Source organism: Moschus berezovskii, chromosome 23 (genome assembly GCF_049115385.1).
Source record: "Moschus berezovskii isolate FMDL1 chromosome 23, NW_MosBer_1.0, whole genome shotgun sequence".
Lineage (NCBI taxonomy): Eukaryota > Metazoa > Chordata > Mammalia > Artiodactyla > Moschidae > Moschus > Moschus berezovskii.
The window spans coordinates 54,531,593-54,558,703 of record NC_142482.1 but is presented as its reverse complement, the minus strand read 5'-3'; the positions used below and the strand labels follow the sequence as shown (position 1 = coordinate 54,558,703).

At 45.2% G+C, this 27,111-nt stretch overlaps 1 protein-coding gene across 8 annotated transcripts in view; it reads left to right on the top strand.

The window, feature by feature from the left end:
* PHACTR1 (phosphatase and actin regulator 1) overlaps positions 1 to 27,111 on the top strand; it is a 515,711-nt gene that overhangs the window by 267,949 nt on the left and 220,651 nt on the right. For 4 of the 8 annotated variants that reach the window (XR_016036000.1, XM_055405932.2, XM_088831028.1 and 1 more), the window contains exon 1: positions 4,277 to 4,564. The exons of 3 other annotated variants lie outside the window; for them this stretch is intronic. Coding sequence is in view for 3 of the 5 variants with exons in the window: in XM_055405932.2 (XP_055261907.2) it covers positions 4,312 to 4,564 (253 nt within the window). In the remaining 2 variants the exon portion in view is untranslated. Of the gene's footprint in view, positions 1 to 4,276; positions 4,565 to 15,521; positions 15,634 to 27,111 lie in introns of those variants that run through there. One more of the 8 variants, XM_055405935.2, reaches the window with a different exon arrangement.

Below are 27,111 nucleotides of genomic sequence, written 5' to 3'. Positions count from 1 at the left end.
CACCAGGCGCCTCTGTCCATGGGATTCTCTGCAGGAATACTAGAGTGGGTTGCCATGCCCTCCTCCAGGGGATCTTCCCTACCCAGGTATCGAACCCGCTTTTCCTGCATATCCACTGCATTACAGGTAGATTCTTTACCCACCGAGCCATCTGGGAAGCCCCTTCTGAGAAGAGTAAGGTCTGATAGAACTTGCAGCACAGATGAAAGCGTTCTACCACCGTTTGTCTAACACAGTAGCCACCACGTGCCTGTGACTGTTGGGCACTTGAAGTGTGGCTAGTACAGCTGGGCACCAAAATTAATCTCATTTCATTTTCACTTATTTAAGTGTAAATAACCATGTGCAGCTAGCTGATACCATTACTGGCCAGCATAGTTAGAAGCTCGAACTCAGGGTAGACTGTTTAGGAAAAGGAACCACTGAACAAGGGAACAGCTCTCTGAGGTCACCTTAGGCCTCTACACACTGAATAAAGAGCCCCCACAAGTGCAGAGCATCACCTTGAGACTAAGCTGGCGGTCATGTCAGTATTCCACTGTATAATCATAAGGGATTTTATTTAGGTCATACCTGAATGGTCTAATGGTTTTCCCTACTTCCTTCAATTTAAGTCTGAATTTGGCAAGAAGGAGTTCATGATCTGAGCCACAGTCAGCTCCCGGTCTTGTTTTTGCTGACTGTATAGAGCTTCTCCATCTTTGGCTGCAAAGAATATAATCAATCTGATTTTGGTGTTGACCATCTGGTGATGTCCATGTGTAGAGTCTTCTTTTGTGTTGTTGGAAGAGGGTGTTTGCTATGACCAGTGCGTTCTCTTGGCAAAACTCTATTAGCCTTTGCCCTGCTTCATTCCGTGCTCCAAGGCCAAATTTGCCTGTTACTCCAGGTGTTTCTTGACTTCCTACTTTTGCATTCCAGTCCCCTATAATGAAAAGGACATCTTTTTTGGGTGTTAGTTCCAAAAGGTCTTGTGGGTCTTCATAGAACCGTTCAGCTTCTTCAGCTTTACTGCTTGGGACATAGGCTTGGATTACTGTGATATTGAATGGTGTGGTGTTGGAGAAGACTCTTGCTAGTCCTTGGACTGCAAGGAGATCCAACCAGTCCATTCTAAAGGAGATCAGTCCTGGGTGTTCATTGGAAGGACTGATGCTGAAGCTGAAACTCCAATACTTTGGCCACCTCACGCGAAGAGTTGACTCACTGGAAAAGACTCTGATGCTGGGAGGGATTGGGGGCGGGAGGAGAAGGGGACGACTGAGGATGAGATGGCTGGATGGCATCACCAACTCGATGGACGTGAGTTTGAGTGAACTCCGGGAGTTGGTGATGGACAGGGAGGCCTGGAGTGCTGCGATTCACGGGGTCGCAAAGAGTCGGACACGACTGAGCGACTGAACTGAACTGAACTGATGTCAGTAATCTCTCTACTACAATGTACTGATAACTTGGTCAATTAGGATAGAGACACTTGAGCTCTTGGGTCTGGTTTCATAGTCAGTGAGCAAACAAAAGACTGCTGTGGGCGTCACTGTTTTACTAAGACCACGTAGAGTTTGTGCAGCTCTGTTCTTCAGATCTGTGGGCAGAGGGTCAGGTGGAAAAGGCTTGCAAGTTTTAAAATTTATTTTTTTCAAACAGCTGTGTTTTTGGCTCAGTAGGTACTTAAAGAGGTGACACAGTTTGGAAGAGGGATCATGTATTTGAAAAAGAGAATCACAAATATTGACCCATAACACAATGCAATTACAATCCTCCAGCAGAGCAAATGGCTCCTTGGCCACCTCTGTGCATATTTAGTCACGTCAGTTGTGTCCGACTCTGTGCAGCCTCATGGACTGTAGCCCACTAGGGTCCTCTGTCTGTGGGATTCTCCAGGCAAGAATACTGGAGAGGGTTGCCATGCTCTCCTCCAGGGGATCTTCCTAACCCAGGGATCAAACCCACGTCTCTTATGTCTCCTGCATTGGCAGTTGGTTGTTTTGTTTTGTTTTTACCACTAGCGCCACCTGGGAAGGGCTTCCCTTGGAGCTCAGTCGGTAAAGAATCTGCCTTCAGTGCAGGAGACCTGGGTTCAATCCTTGGGTTGGGAAGATCCCCTGGAGAAGGAAAACGGCAACCCACTCCAGTATCTTTGCCTGGAAAATTCCATGGAGAGAGGAGCCTGGTAGGCTACAGCCCATGGGGTTGCAAAGAGTCAGGCATGACTGAGCGACTAACACTTTCAGCCTTCAGTCTTTCAGCCACGTGAAAAGCCCTTGGCCACCTCTAAGATAAGGCTTATACTCAGCCAGGGACTGAGTGATGTGAATATGACAAGAAAAGAAACTAGGATTTACCTGTAGCTGATTTGACTGGTAATCCAGGTGAGAAGGGAGGGGTCCCTGAAAGCCCCAGTGGGCACTAGGGGAGACGGGGTTGTGATATAATTAAAGAGAACAGAACTCCAACTGAGGATTCCCTGACATCTCCTTCTAGAGCAGACCATGGCAGCTGGACACCTGGTGTTCTTACGTGCAGAATGCAAATGAGGCTCGGAATGTGCTGACTTGCACGGAACGCTTTGCATGTGAGAAGTAGGATAAATGAGCAGGGGAACTGGTGCGATCAGAAGCATATGATAACGCAGTAATTTAATATCCCCAGTGGGTGGTGGACCCGATTCCCCATGAGGTGAATTTGCCCAGTGACCTGTCTTTTGCGGTGGTATAAGACAACAGGGTGGGGCTTCCCCAGTGGCTCGGTGGTAAAGAATCCACCTGCAATTCAGGAGCCACAGGAGGCACATGGGTTCGATCCCTGCCTAGGTTGGGGAAGATCCCTTGGAGGACGGCATGGCAGCCCACTCCAGTATTCTTGCCGGGAGAATCCCATGGACAGAGGAGCCTAGTGAATTACAGTCCATAGGGTCACCAAGAGTTGGACACGACCAAAGTGACTGAGCATGCGTGCAAGACACAGGGTATTATGAAATTCACTTCGGAGAAGTTCTTGGAAACAACCGGCTGTGATAGTGCATCCTTAAGCTGATACTGTTTTCACTGGCCAGAAAAGAGGACAAGGGCCCACAGGGAATGGGGTGCGGAGGGAAAAACAAACTTGGAGTCAGACACACCAGGCTGTAAAAACATTTGCCCACTTAGGTTTTGTATCCAGATCACCTGGGGAGCTTTAAAAGTTCAGATTCCTGGTCCTTTCACTGAGCTACTAAACCAGGATCTCTCCGCTGGGGGCCGAAAAGGCTCTTTTAAAATAAACACACAAGGTGACTGTGCTGCGAGGCTTCTCTTAGCGTTAGCTCTATAAAAGGTGAGGTAGGATTCATGATACCTAGAGTCAGGATTATGGTATAGAAATAGTGTCATTTAGAAAACAACAACAAACAGATCAAACAAAGGCTGGATAAACTTGTAGCTGTTACTATTCTTGAGCCATGGATTTGCTTTCTTGAAGATACTGTTCTTTTCTTTAGAGATCTCAAGCTGATGTTATTTGCCTTGCTGAGCCTTATTAACTGTGCTAACTCAGCTGGAGAATCTTCACCCAAATTAGCTAGGATCCCAAAGTTGCAAGTTGTTGAGGATTGATAAAAGCTGTTGTTGAGGATTGATAAAAGCAACCTTTCCTGTTCCTTTTCACTCTCTAAGTTTTAATGACATGGGTGTAAGGCCCTCTTCAGGTCGGGGAATTTCTATTGAACGTGGAAACATCAATTCCGTTTTAACAGGTTGTCTGCTCCAGTGAAAAGTCAAGGGCTTGGGGGTAGGGGCGGATCCGCCCGAGAACGGTAACCTGTTCTGGCCCCAGAGAGGCGCGTGCACCTCGAGGGCTCCCAACACAGCGGCCTTCGGTGTGGCCCATCTTGCTTTCAATAGGCAGCAAGAGGTTGGAGGAAACGGGGGGCGGGGGAGGCTGGCGTTCTGCCCTGCAGTTCGAGAGAGTGAAGGTAGCTGCAAAACCCGGCAGGCTCCAGGGGCTGGTGCTGAGACGCGCGCAGGGGTGGGGCTGCCCGGCGAGGATGAGCGCTTGAGGCCCCGAGGGGCGCAGCAGCCCAGGTGGGACGGGGGAGTGCATTCCGGAAACCCTCCTCCGGCCTCGGGATCCCGATTGGCTCCGGCGGGGAGGTCGGCAAGGTCAAGACCCCCTCGGCGCCTTCTGATCAGCCCCGCCGCTGTCGAGCGGCTGTGGAGACGCGGGTTGCGGGGCGTGGCGGGGGCATGCTGGCCAGGCGGCGGGGCGCGAGGGGCAGCGCGAGGGGCAGCGCGCGGGGGCCGGAGCGGCGCCCGGCCTGGGGCGCCCGGGGGCCGGATGGCGGAGCCCACGCGCGCCGCGGAGCCGGGGAGGTTTGCGCTCCGCTCGCCGCGCTGCAGGGAGGGCGCGGTGCCAGGCGCGAGCGCCCAGGGACCCAAAAGGAAAGCTTTTTATTTGCTGAGGATGAAACCCCTGAAGGAGCCCGCCCCCAACAACAACAACAACGTGTCCTTTGTGATCCATTGTCAACTGGGCAAGGAGATCAAACACATTTGCAGCAACTGCAGTCGTGGGGAGGACGCCCGGGACGGTGAGTGTCGCGGCGCGGCGGGGCGGCGGCCCTGCCGGTCCTTTGGGGGCGCCGCGGGCGGCTCTACCCAGAGAACTGCGGGGACATCCGCCTTCTAACCGGGCGTGACGCCCGGCCAGCCGGCACTTTGCGGAGCGCTGCCCAGAGCCAAACCCGGACCGCATCCGTGCTTAGACCATTGATGGAAACGCTCCCCCAAACGAGGGGTTTGAAACAGTTAAAGGAGCAACTCTGGGATTTTTCCTTTGGGAAGGTGGGGCTTTAGGGGGTTTATCAGGGGCAACATTATTAGTTTTCAAGAGACGATTCCACCTGCTTTCCTAGCTTTTTGGGCTTCTTAGCTGTTCTCCCATCCTTGCGTTGTGATGGGATGTGAGCTCTGCTGGGCAGCGTTACAGATGTGGGCGTCGGGTGGGTTGACTCTGGAGAGGTGGTTTGGCCTCGGCCCCAGCGCCCTGCGCCCTGGAGACTTGTGGAGTTGTGGAATGATGTCCGTTCGGAGTAAAACATGGCCGTGGTTTTTGGAGTGCCGCTGCTGCTCCCTCCTGGAATGATGCCTGGTGGCCAAGTGTGGGAGGTGGGGAAGAGACGGCAGCGGCTTCCTCCAGGTGAGCCTGTTCGAGCTGAAGAGCGCCCCCCAAACCGATCAGAGAGGGGCGGTGAAAGGGTACCGGGCCTCGGCGACTCAGGGTAGAAGGAGCCAAGCAGGAGGGGCAGCCCTGCGCGGGCAGAAAGCTCTGCAGTTGTGGGCGCGCCTGTGTAACGGTCCAGCATCTCCCAGGCAGTTGGAAGCAGCTCACAGAGCTGACTTCGGAGGGCCCCTGAAGGTCTGGAAAAAGTTTCAGGCAGCAGGGAAAGCATTAGCTATTGGCCAGGTTGAAGCTCATCGCCTGGCTTGACGCTGCACACACCTGCTTGGGCAGGCAGATTTCTGCTACCAACCCTAGGCGGATTTGCTTGTTCCCTTTGTAAGAATGCTTATTACTTAGGGCTTTTTCTGGTTTCTTGCTGGCCTCTGAAGTGCAGCGTAATGAAGTGACCGGCTTGGCTAATGTCTTTTCAAAATTAAGAGCCCTGCTAGCGTAATTATACTTTTCTTTGATTAAACTGCAAGAGAGGATGGTGCTAGGCATCCAGGAGGAAAACCATGCCGGAGAAAGGCAGGCACACAGCACAGGAGGCAGCACTCCTGGTAGGTCTGGGGGAAGAAATCCACACGCTGACATGCGTTTGGTCCTTTGGTGATTCTATAAGCTGATGACACCTATCGGATATGTAAATGGATTAGTGAGATGATCTAAAGCCAGTCTTTTACTGTCTACTATAATAGAGCATGAGATGCAGGCTAAAATATTTATTAAATGAGTCATTCTGTTGACGGAATTTCTTCCCAAATAGGCTACTTCCACAACCTTGGGGAATTGATTTAAATTAGGATCTCTGAATGTTACTGCAGTAAGGAAAGGTCTGTACCCACACTCAAGGATATGGGTTCATGTGTAATTATGAACACGATGCTTCTGCTTACAATACGCGTCATCTCCACAACCTCAGACGCTCCAGAATGTGTTACGGAGCCGTCTTTGTGGATGTTCACACATCACCTGACGGGACCAAAGCCTTTCATTTCAAAGGATTCTGGTGTAGGGGGAACCTCACATGGGAGTGCTTGCTGCTGCTGCTAAGTCGCTTCAATCGTGTCCAACTCTGTGCGACCCCATAGACATCAGCCCACCAGGCTCCTCCACCCATGGGATTTACCAGGCAAGAGTACTGGAGTGGGTTGCCATTGCCTTCTCCATGGGGGTGCTTAATTTTTGCCAAATTCTCCCCCGGCTAATGCTGCCTTCCAGTGTGTGTGGTGCACTTCTTTAGTCACTGAGAAAATGAGGTCAGGAGCTTCACCCTTCTCCTTTTACTGACAGAACCCAAAGCAGCGCTGCCCACTGTGAAAGGAAAGGAAGTTCAGATGCATTTCACTTTCTGCCGAGACTGACCTTGAATCATACTTCGTCATGACTAGAGATTCTGCGAGTGAAGTTCTCCAGCAGCTGTTTTTCGATTTGAGTCATCTATTTGTGCTTGCCAGGAAGAGCCAGCTATTTAAGTGGAAGTGTGTAGTAAAGACTGTAGTAAGGCCAGCAGATTTGGTAGGACTCAACAGAGGAGGACATTTCTTACGGTGGAGTGTGCCTGTGTTGTGTCCAGCACCCTAAATGTGTTAGGTTTCTCCTTCAGCACCACGGAGATCATTTAGTAGCCACCAAGGAAAGTTCTGGTCCAAGTGAAAGTCCTTACCTGAAATTTTACACAGGGAGAATTTTATAGAGATATTGCCCACTGGGGCTCAATCTTAATTTGCTCATGTATAGGATATACTTAAACATTTTTATAACTCAGTCTAAAGACAATCTATAAAACTATTTGGCTGATAGAGAATAAACTTTAAAAGAAAAACAGATCCCTGGCTCAGTGAACATATATAAAAAGTGAAATTGCATTTCAGCACTTGCCCTTTTACTTAAGAGTTGTTTTTTTTTTTTTTTTTAAGTTCCTGGTATCCACTGACTAGAACTAAAGATGTTTGGCTGACTTTATTTTTAAATAGAGAATGATTTTAAAAATTGTAGAATGTAGTTCACCTTTAGTGGTCCAAGGTAGTTTGTGTTTCTTTCATTTTTGCTGTTTTGGTTCAATACTGAAGCCATTTTTCAGATGCGGAAACAAGCTACTATAATACTTCAGTGTAAAGGCCACAAGTGGGTGAATGGTAGAAAAAATTCAAATCCTTGTCTGTCTTTGAAACTGGAGTGCTTTCCACTGGCCTTCAAGCTGATTATTTTCTTTATGGCACCTATACTGAATGTAGGGAATTAAGTACTGTGATGTGTGTGTGCCTGTGTTATATACATGTACAGTCCCCAGAAGACAGGTTTATTAAGATACTGAGCTGAAAGGAATTGTACAATTCCCTAGCATATTTAATTTTACCTGCTTTTCCTACTTAGGCTGTCATTAATAGGAATAGAAGGGGAGAAGTTTTTAGATGAGTAGATTATAAGTTTTATATGTTGTAAAGCTCCAAGAGACATAGCTACCTTATCACTGAACTTTTATTGGAAGTCAGCAGGAGAATTTTATTTTACAAATACGTAAAAACTTGGGCGGGGGGGTGAAATCTAGGTTCTGTGCTGTATATAATTTCATACATATTTTCTTTTCTCCTTTGAATTCCTTTTGAGTCTATTAGTGAAGAATTATAGAATTATGCCATTAATAATTGTGTATTAAGATAGAATTTCAATAGAAATAAAACATTTTGAAGAGTTTTTAAAAATATTTTGAAACTTCTTATAGTGGCCTATTTACAAAGCAATCAAATGATAAATAGTAGATTTAGAAACAAGACATTGATTATAACTGCTTTTTACATGTGATGGGTCAATATTTCAAAGTTGTTTTCACTTCTCTAAATATGATTTCTATTCTTCAAATATTGGTATATAAAATCACTAATCCAGTGACTTAACCAGATGCATTTCCAAACTTTATTTTCGGGATTAGAAATATTTAACATGTCTTCTAACAGATTGCAGTGTGAACTTTTAGAACAAAAACAATTTGTTGTAATACTTCTATGTTACTCTGACTGTGAGTGTCAGTCCGTCAGACAGCCTTTTGGAAAGCAGTGCGTTACGAGCGTCTGTGGGTCAAATCCTTCCCTTTGCAGATGAGAAAACTGAAGTGCATAAAGATGAGGTGAGCAGTCCCCCGAAATCCAATTGTTTGGTGTTGGGGTTGCTAATAATACCTGTCACTTGATGAAGCAAGAAATTTCTAATAGTGGTCCAGAGCTGACTCCTGGAACCTCACTGCCTGTTTTCAAATAACGGCTCCTCCCCTTGCTAGCTGGGTGACTTTAGGATACCATGATACTATCTACTGCATGGAGTTGTGAGGATTAAATGAGATAATTGGTATGAAGCACTTAGCACGGTGCCTGGCGAGAGAAGGTGCTGGAGAAATATTAGCTGTGATTACTATCATCTGTATTGTTACTGCCAAGTTCAATTTTGTCTTGTATTTTTCCTCCTGCTATTGTGCGTTCCTTGGTCTCTTCTGTAATTAAACATCCCTGGATTGGGTCCAAGATGAAAGCACCAATTCTACTCTGTATTTAACAGTGAAAATGTATCTTTCTAATAAAAGCAAGGAAAAGTGAGATTGGAGAAGAGCCCCCTTCAGCATTGTGCACTTCAAAATTATTCTGCTGTGGTGGTTTTAGAGTTCTAACAATCGTGACCCGCTCGTTCTAGATGAAAGGGCTCATGCATATGTCTAAATTTACAATGACTAAGCACTCTTTGGTCAGTAGAGTAATCAAAAAAAAAAAAAATAGGCAAGGTGAGATCTTGAAGAGGAAATGTGAACAGCTGGATGAAGTAGTTATTGGAGAATGCTATAGACATGGGCCCCGAAGGATGCTCAGAGGCAAAGGGAGAGCTATGGAAGGCATAGCCTGAAGCAAGGTGTAGATATGGGAATCCGCCTCCTTAAAGTCAGGAGGGCCTGGGAAAGGCTCTAACTTGGGCAGGGTATATAAAGGCTGGAACCCTGAAAAGAAAGGCATGTGCTAAGACAGTAGTGAAGAGAAGTGAAGGACTTAATGGGCTGTTAGGAAGGGGTGTACAAAGCAGGGAAATTCTAACAAAGGTGGGCTGTTAAAATTCTGTTAAAGTATCGTATACAGTCATCCTTCAGTACCTGCAGAGGATTGGTTTCAGGTACCGTCCATGGGTACCACAATCCAAGGATGCTCAAGTACCTTGTGTAAAATGGCCTAGTGCAGCAAATGCAGCCTGCTTTCCACCTGTGGGTTTTGCATCTGTGATACAGAGGGTGGACTGAATTCCTCCAACTGAGCTATTGATTGATTCTCTTAAACATTTGTTATGAAATTAGCAGCATATGTGTGCTGAAAGTGATGGGCCCTTTCAGATACCAATAGGTACAATAACCAGCAGTTGCCTTTGGATCTTAGAGCAACAGGAAAATAAACGGCTAAGTTGGAGGAAGCCATTAACTGTGAGTAAGGCAGGAGGGCTTCCTGGAGGAGGTGATATTTGGATAAGAACCTAATGAAGGTGTTTTCTCAGGTAAAGTAAGAAGGGCATGTCAGTGAAGAAAATAATGTGCAAGTGATTTAAACTGCAAAAGAGCACAATCCACTCCAGTATTCTTGCCTGGAGAATCCCGTGGACAGAGGAGCCTGCCAGGTACAGTCCATAGAGTCACACAGGGTTGGACACGACTGACGTGACTTAGCACACAAGCACGCATCACTTGCTCAGAAACGGGGAGACGTTCAGCAGGTAGAATTAGTGGAATGTGGCGGAAATGACATGAGGTAGTCCAGAAACAGACGTTGGGGCAGTTCTTCATTTTTTCCCAGTGACATATTTGAGCAGCGTTCTTGTGTGCCAGGTTAAGCGTTGGGAATGTAAAGTCAGTGAGACAGTGTGGTCTTTTTGCGCAGAGACCTTCTAATGTAGCACAGGGAGGTAGACAGACAGACAGACGCACAGAAGTTTTTAAAAGTGTATGAGAAGGGCAGGTGTTGTTTTGGAGGCAGAAAGTAGAGAGTCTCAGGCCCGACTTGGGTAAGAGAGAAATCAGGAAAATCTTGGTGTAATTTACGAAGGAGTTCAGATTTCATCCAGGGAGCACTGTGACAATATTTATTCATAAAGACACGTCTCAACGAAATAGAGTTGAGAGACCAAACTGGGGAGTTCTCACGCCCTGGGAGGATAGCAGAGCCCAACAGGGAGAAGGCAGACTCTTCTTTCCTGGCGAGGATTCAGCCAGTGAAAAGCCACAGACTCTTTGTTGGCTAAGCCCTCCCAACTGCCTTTTCTCTTTTGTAAAAGTGGCCCCCTTTCTGGGACTTTCACGGGTTGTAGACTTCCAGTTGCATTTCTCTACCGATCCTGAATGAATCCATCTTTTTGATGGAGAAGTTACCAGCAGTCTGTTTGTTTTAGGTCCGCAACACCAAAGGTAGTACAGGGATTTTTAAGCAGAGGTAGCATGATGGAGTTACCTTTTTAAAAACTATTAGTATGAAAAATTACACACATATAAATGTAGACCGAAGAGGATAATGATCTCTGTAGTTCCCTCACATATTCCCCCAGTCCTGTATTATATCAAAGCAAATTTGTATGCGTTTTATGATGGTGTTGCTGGCAGAGCTTGAGCAGGGACTGGGCGAGAAGGGGCCTGGGTCCGACACTCATAACCCAGGAATGGCCATTTCAGGACCTTGAGCAGCAAGTGTCAAAAGACCAAGACTCTGCTCTTCTGGTGTATGCATACAAAGGCCCAGCAACCATTTCAAGCACCAGCGATTCAGTTTGCCTTCTTTTCAGCATGACTGTGAACTTGTAAGTAGTTTTGCTAATTTCTCCTTCTGCTCTAATATCTTTCTGACTCACTGACATCTATAAATGTTCACTCAGTTTAGGAGAAGATATTTTTAAAATATTTATAAAAATATATATCTCTAAAGGAGATAAAAAAGAAGATCAATAGATAAAATATATACATATGACTTTATTGAGAGGGCAAGGATCAGAACCTATTTGCTAGTCCCCCAACATTCCTTTCTGTAGTTGATACGAATGGTAAGAATGTTTTCGACATGAATAGGTGTTTAGAGTTTTAAGACATGGCAGAGAAGGGGCATGATTTCATTTTTTCTGTAGGTCATAAAACAGGGATTCAGTTTCGTTCTTTTGCATGTAGCTGTTCAGTTTTGCACTTATTGAAGAGACTGCCCTTTTCTCCTCGTATACTCTTGGCTCCTTTGTCATGAATTAACTGACCAAATATGCATGGGTTTGTTTCTTGGCTGTCTGTTCTGTTCCACTGATCTATTTTTTGTGAAAGTACTGTACTGTTTTGATTACTGTAGCTTTGTAATATGGTTTAAATCAGGAAGTGTACCTTCAGTTTTGCTCCTCTTTCTCAAGATTGCTTTGGCTATTTGGGGTCTTTTGTGGTCCCACAGATGTTTCAGGATTGTTGCTTTTTTTCTTTTTTCATTTCTGTGAAAAATGTCATTGGAGTCATTTGTTGAGATATAATTCACACACCATGAAGTTCACCCATTTAAAGTGTACAATTTGATGGCTTTTAGTATATTCACAAGGTGGTAATCACTACAGTCAGTGTTAAGACATCTTTGTTCCCGCCAAGAGAAAGCCTAGTCCTCTCAGTGAATCCCTCCAATCATTTTGTCTCCCCTAGCCTTCAGTTCAGTTCAGTCGCTCAGTCGTGTCCGACTCTTTTGCGACCTCATGAATCGCAGCACGCCAGGCCTCCCTGTCCATCACCAACTCCCGGAGTTCACTCAAACTCATGTCCATCAAGTCGGTGATGCCATCCAGCCATCTCATTCTCTGTCATCCCCTTCTCCTCCCACCCCCAATCCCTCCCAGCATCAGAGTCTTTTCCAGTGAGTCAACTCTTTGCATGAGGTAGCCAAAGTATTCGGCAACTACTAATCTATTTTTGTTTCTGTAGCCTTCCCTATTCTGGACATTTCACATGAATGGAATCAGGCAATTTGTAGTTCTTTGTCTGACTTCTTTTACTTAGCGTAACATTTTCATGTTCGTCCATGCTGGAACATGCATAAACCATTTGTTTCTTTTTGTCACCGAATCCTTATATGGATATAACACGTTTTGCTTATTCACCAGTCAGTGGATGGTGATCTGTGTTCTCTCCATTTTTTGGCTGTGATGAATAATCCTGCTTTGAACATTTACATACAAGTTTCGGTGTAGATGTCTGTCTTTGTCTGTTCTGAGTAAATACCTGGGAGTAGGACTGCTGGATCATACGTTAACACCTTATTTAGCCATTTGAGGCACTGCCCGTTTCTTTTTCAAAGCAACCGCACCCTTGTACATTCCCAACAGCAGCGAAGATGAAGTCTTATTCCACTACATCTTTCCAATGGTGGCTGTTATCTGTGTTTTGGATTACAGTCACTCTGGAGGATTATTAAGAGAGGAAGTGAGATTGGTAGTCAAGAAGAGTGTTGATTCAGTCAGCTTAAAGCCAGTAAGTTGAGAAAACCTAGACACTTACATACATTATGTTACACTTTAAAATTTGCGCGTGTTGTTTCCTTGGAATCATCAGAACATTTTAGGGTTGGAAATCCTATTGTGCCCATTGTAGGGAAGAGGAAACAGCAGCAGTGGTCGTGTCTTCCTCCACGTCACCTGCTGATGCTGCTGTACTTGGGCTAACCCTCAGCTTCCACCTCTGCAGCCTTGGTTGGCTCCTTCCGAGATGTGAACTTCTAAGAGGAGACTGGGCTTCCTTGGTGGTTCCGTGGTAAAGAACCCACCTGCTGATGCAGGAGACGTGGGTTCAATCCCTGGGTTGGGAAGATCCCCTGAAGAAGGGGATAGCAACCCACTCCAGTATTCTTTGACAGGCAGTTCTAAGGGCTTTGGTTCTTCTTTCTCTGTTTCATCTCCCAGTACTTCTTCATTTACCTCCTCTTCAGCATGCTCTTCTTGCCTGGGAAATCCCATGGTCAGAGGAGCCTGGTGGGCCACAGTCCATGGGGTCAAAGAGTCAGGCATAACTGAGTCACACGCACACACACCCCTACTTGTTTTAGCCAGTGAAGTTTCACTTCTTCAAGTGATTAATGAAATGTGAAAGTGATTGCTTCGGGAAAATTCAGGAAGAAAAGAACATGGAAAACAAACTGAATTCATTGAAAAGCAAAAGAGGAAGTTATGTGTGTTTTGGATGATAGTCACCCTGGAGGATTATTAAGAGAGATAATTATATTTGTCCTCTACCTACTCTTGAGTCACCTCTGCCCGGGTTTCTTCCACCTGTGAGATCATTATTTCTCTTCCCTGAAGATGCTGAGTTGTCTGAAACCCAACTACATCAGGAATTGGCAAACTGTGGTCTGTAAGCCCTCTGTTTTCATAGCAGAGAAGAGTTTTTTCTTTTTTTCCTTCACAATTGCAACAACTGACAGAAATCAGAAGAAAAAGACTGTTCCATAATGTAAGACACTTACACTAAATTCATATGTCGGTGTCCATAAATAAAATCTTGTTGGAGCTTATCCATGTGTGATTGTGCATGTACTGTCCACAGTAGCTTTTGTTGCACAGCTGCTGGGTTGAGAAGCTGCAGCAGAGATCTGCAGACCCTCAAATATTTACTCTGGCCTTTATCAGAAGAATGTTGCCAACGCCTGGTACATCACTGTTCCTGTAATTAAGAAGTACCGCTATTGATCATCTTAACAACACATCTCAACTGAGTGACTGAACAGAACTGAACTGAATCTTCGAATTGAAAGGGACTCAATCACTTGTCTGTATCATTCACCAGAACTGCAGTTCTACTCTTTTTCAAAAGCTGCGTGGTGCCCTGGTGTAGGCAGAGGGACAGGTTTAAAATGAAAGTCAACCTAAAAAGAAAGAACTCATCCGAATTGGGTTTGTGGAGTATCTTTGCACTCCCCACCCCCACCGTGACCTTTATGTGGGCTTCAGGCAAGCACATGTGACAAAGGGGATGTATTTCTAATCCCCACCTAAGAACACGCTGTCTTGACGCTGTTATTGTTTCGGTGTGAACTTTAGAACAATCGCCTCTGCTATTTTGGCACATGGAGACTTGCCTCCACGGTAATTATTTTGCAACCCACAAAAGTAATTATCAAATCAAATAATTAGCTTCTAAACAAGCTGTAACCCCAGCGATGACTCTTGGGAGGGGAATGAAGCTCCGTTCTTTAGTTTTCATTTTTAGGACCGTCACCTTCTGCCTCTCTTGTCCCTTTGCCTCAGTTTTTGTGTTATGTCAAGTTCAACAGCAGTCTTTAGTAATGCACCAGCTGCTCTTGAGGCGGCTTTCTTAAACAGTAGTATCGCTCCGAGGTTACGAGCAGAAAGACAGAGGAGCAAGCAAGAGAAGGGAAAAGTGAAGCCTGGTTTAATTCTTCCAGTGATAGGAAATCCACTTTTAAAAGGGTGGCACAGCCTACCACGCTCCATACCTGGTCTGGGCTGGAATTTTGGGGAACTGCTCTGTAGTGAGACCTCCAGGTTCTGAAGGTGTTCTCAGTGAGAGTTGGCACCAGGATTTCCTGGCACGGAGCAAGGAATGCAATCTGCCACATAGTTAATGACCATCCATCACTGACAAGCTGGCCACAGAACAGAATGGGGGGTTATTTCTTGAGAGGCTTCAGTCTGTTTATGGGCAAGTGTTTGTCTGCCATATGCAGCAGATACTGTGGTTAATGTTTATATGTTTGGAAACTTACTCGTCTGATGAACTCGGCTGCTCCCCCACGATGAAAGGCTGTTTCCAGCAGCTGATCTTGGCTATGGGTGCTATGCTGGATTTGCTACATATTCAAGACTCGCCCTCTCCAAATCTCAGTGACTCACTGATCCATGAGTCCCTTCCCAAGCTCACTGAAGAAGGCAAACAGTCCCCAGACTGAAGCTTATCATCCCCCAGATGAACACACAGTGAACCTTTCTGCTGGCCCAGAGCCCTATTATTTGCGTATCCACATTGAAGAGTACGCTACAATTTCCAGTTAGCCATGGTATGAATTATTCATGCCCTAGAAGCAGCCTGTGGTCAGAACACCACTGCCTGAAGTGAAATGGAAGACAAAGGAACAGGTTTTCATAGTTGCAGCTGGCAGCGCCCTTTGCAGTGGGAGCAGAAGCGATGAGCTCCGGGACCCGTCCCATCCTTCTTCCCTGTCTTTGAGGCGGACTCGGGAATCTGAATGCAGGTGTCTTGTGGTCAGACGGCAGATGTAACTTGGCTTACTGGTGAGTGTTGTAGTCGCTGGGCTGGGTGCCTAGGTCAGTTTTTCAGCGTTTTCCAAGAATACAGAAGAGGGAAGACATAGGAAAAGGAGCATTTGTGTTCAGGATCTGAAAGTGAAGACCAGAGACACGAGGACGAGTGTTACCCTTTGGAAGAAGAAACTTGTATCTTAGAAGACCCTCATGCATAAACCAGATAAAAGCAGGGAAGGCTCTGGTTTGGGCGGGGCTACCCTCACGGAGTGTCCTAGAGTCCTAAAGCTTTCCAGTTGACTTATTTTTTAAGATTTTTTAATATCGACCATTTTAAAACTCTTCATTGAATTTGTGATAGTATTGCTTCTGTTTTACGTTTTGGTTTTTTGACCCTGAGGCACGTGGGATCTTAGGTCCCCAACCAGGGTTGGAATTCACACCCGCTTCACTGAAAGGCAAAGTCTCAACCACTGGACCACCAGGGAATCTCCAAGCTTTCCTGATTAAAAGTTGTTCTTTGCTCTGCTCCATTTAGATGAGATACAGTGTAGAATGATTATTGCATTTTTAGAATATAAACATCACCTCATAACTGGGCACATTATATATCCCCAATTTTCATCTTACAGAGATGATGAAACCTCTAATAGAGCAGCTTCTGGCATAAATAAGGTATAACCAAATAAGGTATCGGTTTCTTTTGTGTGCGTATGTGTATGGTCCACCCTAAGGTAGACTTAATTTGGGGGGAAATGTATATATTGGGTGAAGATTTGCATGGCATCATGTATAAATGGGTTCTAATAGAAAATCTTTAGCTTCAGATTATTTCTAGAGGAATGTGTAGTCTCATGTCGACATTAATAGTCACCTCTGTAAAAAAGACAACTGCTCAAAATGAAATTGGACCAGGGGTACAGTCCATTTTGCTTCCTCTCTAACAGGCAGCTCCAATCCTTTCGCCACCTGATGTGAAGAACTGACTCATTTGAAAAGGGTCTGATGCTGGGAAAGATTGAGGGCGGGAGGAGAAGGGGAGGACAGAGGATGAGATGGTTGGATGGCATCACCGACTCAGTGGACATGAGTCTGAGTGAACTCCGGGAGTTGGTGATGGACAGGGAGGCCTGGAGTGCTGCAGACCATGGGGTCGCAAAGAGTCGGACACGACTGAGCGACTGAAGTGAACTCAGTGGTAAAGAATCTTCCTGCCAATGCAGGAGGCTCAGGAGACATGGGTTTGATTCCTGGGTTGGAAAGATCCCTGGAGGAGGAAATGGCATCTCACTCCAGTATTCTTGCCTGAAAAATCCTATAGACAGAGGAGCCTGGCAGGCTACAGTCCATGGGGTCGCAAAGAGTTGGACACAACTGAACACATATCTGTCTGTGACACTGTTAATGGAACCTTGTTGAAATTTACCATTATATTTATAAGCAAGAGTTGAGGACCAAATAGGAATGACACTTAGCATTTAAACCATAAGTCAGTGTGTGTGACTCGCTCAAAGTACATAATTCACCATGAATGAAAAGGCACAAAGTTACTTTGAAAATATCATAGCCATAAATTATTGTGATATTTAACTGGGAGTGTTTCCACTATGCCTTTGGAAAGCAAACAGGGCTTATTTTTATTGCAGAATCCTAAGAGTGCAATTCCTGGCAGTGTTTACCAGATAGCAGGAATTAGCAGCCTCCAGGGGAGGGTTAGGAAAACAAAGCACCCTCTGGGAACCCGGCTCCTAAGTCCTGGTGCCAGTAGCCTCGATACAAACCAGCCTCAGACAAATTCAGTCTTGGCCTCGGTTTCCCTCCGTGTGAAAGCGGGGAAAGGAGAGGCGGATCATGCTTGTTTTTCCAGAGGGTCTCGAGAATCTTCAGAAGGCTTTTGGAAAATTTTCAAGAATAGAAAACACGGCGGTGGGGGAGGGAGGCAGTGTTGTGCTTTTCAGTCCGTGGTGCCAGCTTCCACATTCAAAAGGGAGGAAGGGCCCGAGTCTGTCTTTTCTCCTCGTATTCTCCTCTCTGAGGTCCGTGGTGATGGTTGGTGGAAGGATGAGGAGCCAGGCAGGCTGTGTAGCTTGCGGGACTGGGAGAACCACTGTCACGTTCTCTCAAGGTGAAAGAGCGGAGGGCTTCCCTGAGCTCCGTGAACAGATGACTCTGCCATCTGCTTCTGGCTGTGCATGGGCTCCCCCCGCACCCGGCCGAGCCCTCTGCAGACTTGCAGGTCACAGAGCAGTGCACTTTCAGAAGAGCAGGCTCCTGAAGGCTAGGCCAGAGACCCCAGTGCCTTGCCCACGGCTGGTCCCCCGCAAAAGACTAAGGCTCTCCCATCAAGCCAGAAGGCTGGGCCAAGGCCCCTAGGGAGAAGGAGCCTTTTCAGAATTCAGTCCTCTGCTGTCCCGCTGAATCCGTAGGTATCACAGACTTTTAAGTGCACAAATATGCCTGTGCCTTGGGGAAAAAAGCGGTCAGAGTGGAGATTATGGACTAGTCAGGAAGTAGATGGTTTAATCAGAGTGCTTGATTCCTCTTCCTTGGCTCTTAATTTACTCCCTTTCCTTCCTTATGCAGGGTCCTGTTTTATTCACTTCTCCCTGACACACAAAAGTTTAAATTAGCTGTATCGCTTTTGGGAAAATAATACATTTTCTGCCTGGCGCACACACATACTGAGGTCTGTCCTTTTTAGACGGTAATAAGGCAGAAAAGTCAAGGTCTCCCTTGCCATTTGGAAATTACATTCCATCCAGATTCCAGGGTCTGTGCCCTTCCAACAGAGACCCGCAGAACCACTGAACTTCCTGCCAAAGACCTCCGCACATAAAGGAGGCTGCCTCACGCGCCTCTGCTATTGAACTTCTCAAAGCAGCTCTGATTAAAGCGTGAGAAACTTTAGCACTCAAGTCCTGACCTTCAGTGTTGGGAGTTGTTGTCAGTTTTAATGAGATGTTTTCCAGAATGTGTTCCACAGAACACATGCTCCATGGGATGGTAATAGATGGTGTGTAAAAAATTTCAAGATCAAGCTAATTTGGAAAAAAACTGAGCTGAACAAAGTTAAGTAGATTGTTTTAATCTCTGAGCCTTGGTGTGCCCATGTGCTAAGAGAAACTTCAAGAAGAATGTTTATACTTATTTACCCAGATTGATTTCATCATACACAGTGTTGTTGGTGTTTTTTTTCTTGAGGGGTGGGGAGCATCACAGGTGATGAATGTCCTAGAAAAGAGTTCATGTGTGGCTTCAGAATTTTCCCATAGAAATGCTATATTGATGGATTGCTTCCCTCTTGTGAAAGATACAGAATCCCCCAGAACAATGAATTTCGGTCATGAATTTTTCTTTCTGACTGGAAGCTCCTGGCATTAAGCTTCATGGTAGCTGCAAAGAAATGCTTTCACTTTGGCTGCACATGTATTATGCAGTGATTTTTTTTTACTAAAAGAGCTATGAATGCAAGTTATTATACCTTCGTTTCAGTCAGTCCAGCAATTAGGTACTTTTTCAGTTTCCCAAGTTAGGCTACAAGATTGAACTATACGACAGGGCTGGAGCTTCTAGAGATCTGGGTCTCCATATGTGGAACACTTCAGGTCCATGTTTCTCAGCCTCGTGATTATTGACATTTTGGACTGGATATGCCTTTTGGGGGGGCGGGGAGTGGTATTCTGTACACTGTGGAATATTTAGCAGCTTTCCTGACCTCTGTTCAGGCTTCCCAGGTGGCTCAGTGGTAAAGAATCCACCTGCAAAGCAGGAGGTGTGGGTTCAATCCCTGGGTTGGAAAGTTCCCCTGGAGAAGGAAATGCCAACCCACTCCAGTATTCTTGCCTGAAGAATTGCATGGACAGAGGAGCCTGGCGGGATACTGTCCATGGGCTCGCAAAGAGTTGGACACGACTGAGTACACACACGTGGCCTCTGTCCACTAAGTACCAGTAGCATCTATTACTAATATCTTAAGATGTACCTGGGATTTGTTTTAATTTGGTATGGTAGGAGGACAGACAAAAAGATAACTGCCTTGTAAAGAAGAGTGTATTAGAGTTCCTGAGAGGAATCGGCATACCATGTGCCATGCTGGGTGTCGCCGGGGAAGTACAGGGAGGGTCAGGAGGCAGGACTCAGGAGATACTATAGCCCAGAGTCTTTATTGTGGTTTTTGCTGGAAAAGAATGGGTGAATCAAGGTAGGTAAGTTTGAGCGAGTTTAGGATTGGTTCGTTTGGATTATTTTGACTGGCTCATGGTTATAAAGGTGGTCTCTAGTTGTTCAGTACCTGGTCCTGGGGTGATTGAGGGCAGAGGAAATATTCACTTGGTGTGTGAGAGTTAGATCCAGGAGAGAGTTGGGGGATAAGCTTTTGATTACTGGGTTTGCCTCAGAAAGGTGCTCTGGCAGGCAAGTTGCTTACTATCTCAAGGAATCAGCTAATTCTCGGAGGGACATTCTTTCTAGGCCCCAGGAGGTCAGAGCATCATCAAATACAGAAAATATTTAAAAACAGCCTTCATACACCCAACTCCCACTTGTGAAAACCAAAAATGTCTCCAGGCAGTGCTAAATGTCTCCCCCCCAGGAGGGGAGGGGGCAGAGTTGCTCCTGGGTTGAGAGTCACTGATTAAGGGGACTTCTCTGGGGGTTCAGTGGTTTAGGCTTGGCCTTCCAATAATTCAGGGGGCTCGGGTTTGATCCCTGTTCAGGGACCTATGACCCTACATGCCTGCTGCTGCTAAGTTGCTTCAGTCGTGTCCGACTCTGTGCGACCCCATAGACGGCAGCCCACCAGGCTCCCCCATCCCTGGGATTCTCCAGGCAAGAACACTGGAGTGGGTTGCCATTTCCTTCTCCAATGCATGAAAGTGAAGTCGCTCAGTCATGTCTGACTCTTATCGACCCCATGGACTGCAGCCTACCAGGCTCCTCCGTCCATGGGATTTTCCAGGCAAGAGTACTGGAGTGGGTTGCCATTGCTTTCTCCGCTACATGCCTAAGAGCCACCCACCTTCCGCCAAAAAAGAAGCAATATTGTAACAAATTCAATAGAGACTTTAAAAATGGTCCACATGTGAAAACTCTTAATAAAAAGGGATCATGGATGAAGGGCCAGGGTGAGAGGTGCCAACCCTGAGTGGGATCACTAAAGCCCAGATCAGTGTGGACTAAAGCCCAAGACGGGTATCTGTGTGAAGGGGACTGCAGTGGATTGGCAGAAGTCAGGAAGGCAGAAATCCTAAGTGGGAGGATTCAGAGAGCAGATACAAGGAGGGGAAGGAAGCGTGAGTATATACGTTGCTAGATAATAACAACAATGACATCTCAGTCACTTGCTGTATGCGAAGCCCAGAGCGAGTGATGGGAAATGCGGGCTTAATCTCCTCAAGAGCCCTATGAGTTAAGTACTGTTTATCTCAGCTTGGCAGAAAAGAAAACAGCCTCCAAAGGATTAAGCAACAGGCTGGTCTCACCAGTAGTGAGTGGTGGGGTTAAGATTTGAAATCAGGCCTCTTTTTATTACAAGGTAGTTAAGATGTATTTAATAAATGACAGGCAGAAGTGTCTGGACTTACACAGATGTGTTGTGCGGAATGATGGTAGATTCTTCAGCAGAAGGGTGATCATGTGGAAAGCGTATTTTGGTTTGTCTCCTGGCATCGGCTCTTCAGCAGGCATGAGCAGTAGTTTGCAGCTGCGGTGGGGTGCTGCTGAACAGGATCGAACAATAGTGATGATCTGTACTTGGCCAAGGGTAGTGGGCAATAGGCCTGGAGCAGAAAGGGGCATCAGAGATGTTTCTTGACGGTGGCAAATAAAGGCTGAAGGGATTAAGAGAAAGTTACTCCAAGTGTCTAACACAAAAGCCTGGAAAACCGGTGCTCCCTTCCCATTGACTTCTCCACAATGGGAAGGGCATTAGGTGTAATAGAAAGTCAGGCTGGGATCTTAGGAAGAGGGTAGAATATGGGCTCACTTAAAGATTTTGGTTCATTTCGTTCATTTCCATGGTTTCCTTGGTGGCTCAGATGGTAAAGAATCCGCCTGCAATGCAGGAGACCTGGGTTTGATCCCTGGGTCAGGAAGATCCCCTGGAGGAAGAAATGGCAACCCACTCCAGTATTCTTGCCTGGAGAATTCCATGAACAGAGGAGCCTGGCGGGCTGCAGTCCACGGGGTCACAAAGAGTTGGACGCGATTTAGTGACTAACACTTTCACTTCTCCCTGCCTCATTTTTACTTTTCATAGTAATGCATACTTCTGTTATACTCACTGTGATCTAAGCACTGCTCTCTGCACTATCCACACATCAGCTCATTCCCCATGGTGACCTCTGAATGCCGTCCCCATTTTCCAAATGAGGAAACTGAGGCTTAGAAAGATTCAATATCTTGCCACAAATATGGCAAATATGTGCCGTAGTCACCAAGTACTCAGCCTTACAGCTTCTGGAGCACGTTATTGATGCTCAGCTGCTAGGCCTTTTGGCATCATTATCTCCTCTCATGACTGGGTACACTTATGTACTTCTTGATTTTCCCACCTGGAACATGCAGGGGCTAAGCTTATACGTCCTGTTTATCTCTGTCACACTGTGTCTGTATGATAGTTCTACTTATTAGGCAAATCAGACCTAATTCTATTATTTATTATAACAGAGACTTTTTTCTTTAAAAGAAATGGGTTTTCAAATGTCTTCCTTTTGAGACCATGGTAGGCCCAGAAGAGAGACTCTCTCTTTGAAGTCCCAGGGCCCAGGGCCTTGTCCATGGGGAAGCCACTCTGCTGTCTGTGAACCTGTTCCCCACATCTGTGAGCTCCTTGAGGGCAAGATGCTGTTTCATACGTTTTTGTATTCCTGGCACATAATGTGTTCCCAGTAAAAGATCAATAATTTTGTTTTTGTTTTTTAATGACTTCAGACCGAAGAAATTAGATTTCGTAAGCTGCATTTGGCATAACATTACCATGATTCGAGTAAACTCTTTTTCCAAAGAAAAGCATAGTATGAGCCTTCAGGATGGCTACAAAAACAGATGCAAGAGGTCCTAGCGAAGGCAAAGGAGGCTTCTTACCTAGGCAGTAGAAAGCAGAGGGCTTCCATGCCTCAGAGTATGAGCACAAGTGTTGAGTTGATGTGACTTAACTGCTGAAGAGTTTAGATGGCGTTGGCAAACTTTTCCCATAGAGGGCCAGGCAGGAAACATTTTCGGCTTTCATCATACGATCTCTGTTGCAACCCCTCGCCTCTGCTGTGGTAGTCCCAGAGCAGCCATAGGCAATTTATAAATGAAAAGTCGCATTTTATTGACAGACAGGCAGCATGCCGGACTTAAACCAACGGTTATGGTTTTCCAGCCCCTGGTGCAGACTCTTAACTGTGACTGAGCCCAGTTCCCTGCTGGGCCACTTCCTGAGGGTCTTCTTCAGATTTAAGCCTCAATTTCTGCCTCTCTAAAATGGTAACTCTGATAGCATCCACTGCTTAGGACTGGAGGGAGGGTCAAATGAGATAGTATAAAAAAGCATTTGGCACTGATCCTAGCATACAGTAAAGTAAGCACTCAATACGTGGTGGCCATTATTGCAGTTATTATAGTATTTTTTATATCCTCCTGGTTTTTTCTTCTTGCTCTGCATTGTATGAAATGAATTCATGCTTGTGAGTGCTATGGTCAGATGTTTTATTTGCAGCCCTCTTTTTCTTTCTGTAGGCTTCTGGAGTTTAGAGAATAATAATAATTAATAATAATGGTATCTGTAGTTTCTACCTACAATGATTGTTGTAACTACATGCTTCACGTGCAGCGATAATTTACACAGTGGGATGTGGCACTTGATATGTTGCAGCTAATAGGAAGAAAAGTTGAAAATGTAAGGTTTGAAAATAAAATTTTTTAAATAAAATTTTAAATTAAAAGAAGGAAAAAGAATATAAAGTAACTCACTAATTAGAAATCATGCTGAATCTCAATTAAATAGGAATTCTGATGCGGAAGATCTTAGCATTCAGCATACATAAATGACTTGTTTGTTTTTTTTTTTACATTTGGAATCAATTAATTGCTTGGCTTTGTTAATCAATGATTTCCTAAAGTGGAATCCATTGTTCATAAACTGTTCTGTTCAGTCAGTCGTGTCCGACTCTTTGCAACCCCGTGGACTGTAGCCTACCAGGCTTCTCCATCCATGGGATTCTCCAGGCAACAATACTGGAGTGGGTTACCATTTCCTTCTCCAGGGGATCTTCCCAACCCAGGGATCGAACCTGGGTCTCCCGCATTGGAGGCAGACACGTTAACCTCTGAGCCACCAGGGAAGCCCTTCATAAACTAGGAACTTTAAAATGAGTCAAGGCATTTGCTTTTCCAAACAATCTGTTTATATTATAGCCAAAACAAGATAAGTCACAACAAGCAAAACGGCTGTCTGTTGGTCCTGTCGCACAGTCTGTTTTACATATTGGGGGCACTCCCAGTGAACAATCACGGATGTGCTGAGCCAGTAACCCAGCAGTAATACTTACAAGAGGTGAAGGCAGAGCTTGTTGACAGTCCTGGCTTCTTCTGAGTCATGTGTTCTGAATTATAGGGAACAGGGCTTCTCCACCTTGGCACCATTCATACTTTGGACCACATAATTCTTCATTATGGGCAGTTGTCCTGTGCATTGGAGGGTGTTTAGCAGCATCTTGGCCTCTACCCACTGGATGCCAGTAACATCCCCCTACCCCACCCCAGTTGTCACAACCAGAATGTTCCCATATTACCAATGTCTTCCCCCACCTCCCTCCCTCCCTCCCTCACCCCAACTGAGAACCACAAGTGCAGCCCAATGGTTAAACAGTGCATGGAGACATCAAGGTCCAAGATACCTAGGCAATAATAACTGATTCCTATACGAGCCTGATTTCTCAGGATAGTCTTAATTTCAAATATTCTCACATCAGCTAATTATGTTAAATTTGGAAATTCGGTGATGGTCCCTATGAATGTTTGTCTTATTTGTACCTTAAAGTTGGAATGGGGCTTCCCAGGCCACTAGTAGTGAAGAATCAGCCTGGCAGTGCAGAAGACACAAGAGCCTTGGGTTTGATCCCTGGGTCAGGACAATCCCTGGAGTAGGAAGTGGCAATTATTCCAGTATTCTTACCTGGAAAATTCCGTGGACAGAGGAGCCTGGAGGGCTACAGTCCACAGGGCTTCAAAGAGTTGAATGGGGCCACAAAGAGTCGGACACAACTGAGCACACACAAAGTCTGAATACGTGTATTGTTTCCCCTGTTCACATTCCATCTTCTGCTTAGGCAAATCCATGCACTTCCTACAGGTGAAGGACATAGAATGTTACTGTATCCTGGAGTGATAGATGTCCACCGTTAGTTTAATTGTAACAGATTTCATTTAGACCTTTAAATAAGCAGAGCAGTACAATGTTTTGGTCTCCCGCCGCCCCCCCACCTCCACCATGTTGTTGCTAGCTTTTAAGGTAAAACCTTAAAGCTAAGGTAAAGGTTTAGTCCCCTTCATGTGTGGCTGGGAGGGGATGGTCTTTTGGAGTGTGTGAGAAAAGGATTGTTTTACCTATCCACCAAGATACCTTTCCAGGTAATTTCTGGCACGTTGGTTATATCACCTAAAGCAGGTTCATTTATTTTTAGGGTGCATACCATGTGTTGACATTACTCATGTCTTTTAAAATAAGTTTCAAAAATACCAGCTTTCTTTTTAACTTGCCATTGCCCAAGCAAAGGTAGCAAGAAAAATTAAATCATTGTTTGCACTTCTTAATCTTACACCAAGTTCTACATGATTATGAGGTTCTTTAACCTATAATAAGATGTTATAGGGGGATATCAAGAAAGGTGTCAGTTTTAAGATTGTGGCTTGAAAATATTTTTGATAGAACATGTATATGGTTTTCTGTACTGCATGGCATCTTGGTCCCATCACTTCATGGGAAATAGATGGGGAAACAGTGGAAACAGTGTCAGACTTTATTTTTGGGGGCTCCAAAATCACTGCAGATGGTGACTGCAGCCATGAAATTAAAAGACACTTGCTCCTTGGAAGGAAAGTTGTGACCGACCTAGATAACATATTAAAAAGCAGAGACATTACTTTGCCAACAAAGGTCCATCTAGTCAAGGCTGTGGTTTTTCCCGTGGTCATGTATGGATGTGAGAGTTGGACTGTGAAGAAAGCTGAGCGCCAAAGAATTGATGCTTTTGAACTGTGGTGTTGGAGAAGACTCTTGAGAGTCCCTTGGACTGCAAGGAGATCCAACCAGTCCGTCCTAAAGGAAATCAGTTCTGGGTGTTCATTGGAAGGACTGATGCTGAAGCTGAAACTCCAATACTTTGGCCACCTCATGGGAAGAGTTGTCTCACTGGAAAAGACCCTGATGCTGGGAGGGATTGGGGGCAGGAGGAGAAAGGGACGACAGAGGATGAGATGGCTGGATGGCATCCCCGACTCTGTGGACATGAGTTTGAGTGAACTCCGGGAGTTGGTGATGGACAGGGAGGCCTGGCGTGCTGCGATTCATGGAGTCGCGGAGAGTTGGACACGACTGAGCGGCTGAACTGAACTGAAAGAGATACATTCCGCACTGAACGTCGTTGGTCAAGCTCAGAACCAGACAGAAAAATCCTCTATATGGTATTGGTTCAATCCTTCAAAAGTTTTGAAGCTTAATTCATACAAATCTGACTTTTATTCTGCTTCAACCTATTTGGTTTGAATTGTTGAGAAAAGAACTTTCTTGGTTCTATAAAGATAGAGCTTACTTGCCTGCCTCATGTCCAACAGAACACCCCAAACAAAGTGCTATTAATCGTTTGTTTTTTAATAAAATTATGTGTACCTTATACTGAATATGAGAGCAAAAATGCTCCCAAGAAATGTTTCTGCTGACATTTCTGCATGATCCTATCTTCAAGAAAACCTGAAAATTGTTTTCTCATGTCCTGTGTAAGTCATTAGATGGCCCTGTGTGTTTTACAGTATTGTCAGTGTGTGTGAAGAGCAGAGACTCCTCTTGGTCTAACTCACAAAGCTGCAGAGAGTGCTGATTTTTGATAAATGTTGGTGAATTGAATTCATAAAAGGCGGTTTGATGGGGAAACCAATTTTTGTTAAAGTCCTTAAAATAGAATTTTTTCCCCTTCAAACCACTTCCCCTCATATTTTATCTTACAAGTTCAGTTATTGCTGAGAAAGAGCTAAAAATAAACAGCTTTATTTTTCCCCCAGTGGGTATGTAGCTGAGTTCTCCTGATAATATTTTTTAAAAATCCTGTTATTGGCTTTGGGGTTGTGCTTGTGAGTGTCTCCAGCGTTACAGAGAGGATTTTTTTGTGAGACCTAATTATCCTGTGTCTTCTCCATTTGCAAATAAGTATTCTTTTCACCTGGTTGTCTTCCTGAGTTGACTTTCTCAGATCCATTCAATTCTGTAACTGCATCGAATTTTTAAATAAGCATAAAAGGGAACAGTTACATTTGCATTTGAGCCAGTATGAATGGCAAAAACATTTACTTTTCTGGGGAGCAAAGAGACAGGAAATAGATGAAGAAATTACCCTCAGTGTTTCTTGAAGGATAGTTCAACAAATAGCAAATAATGTCAGAAAGCCTGTGAAAATATTGACTTCATGGTGT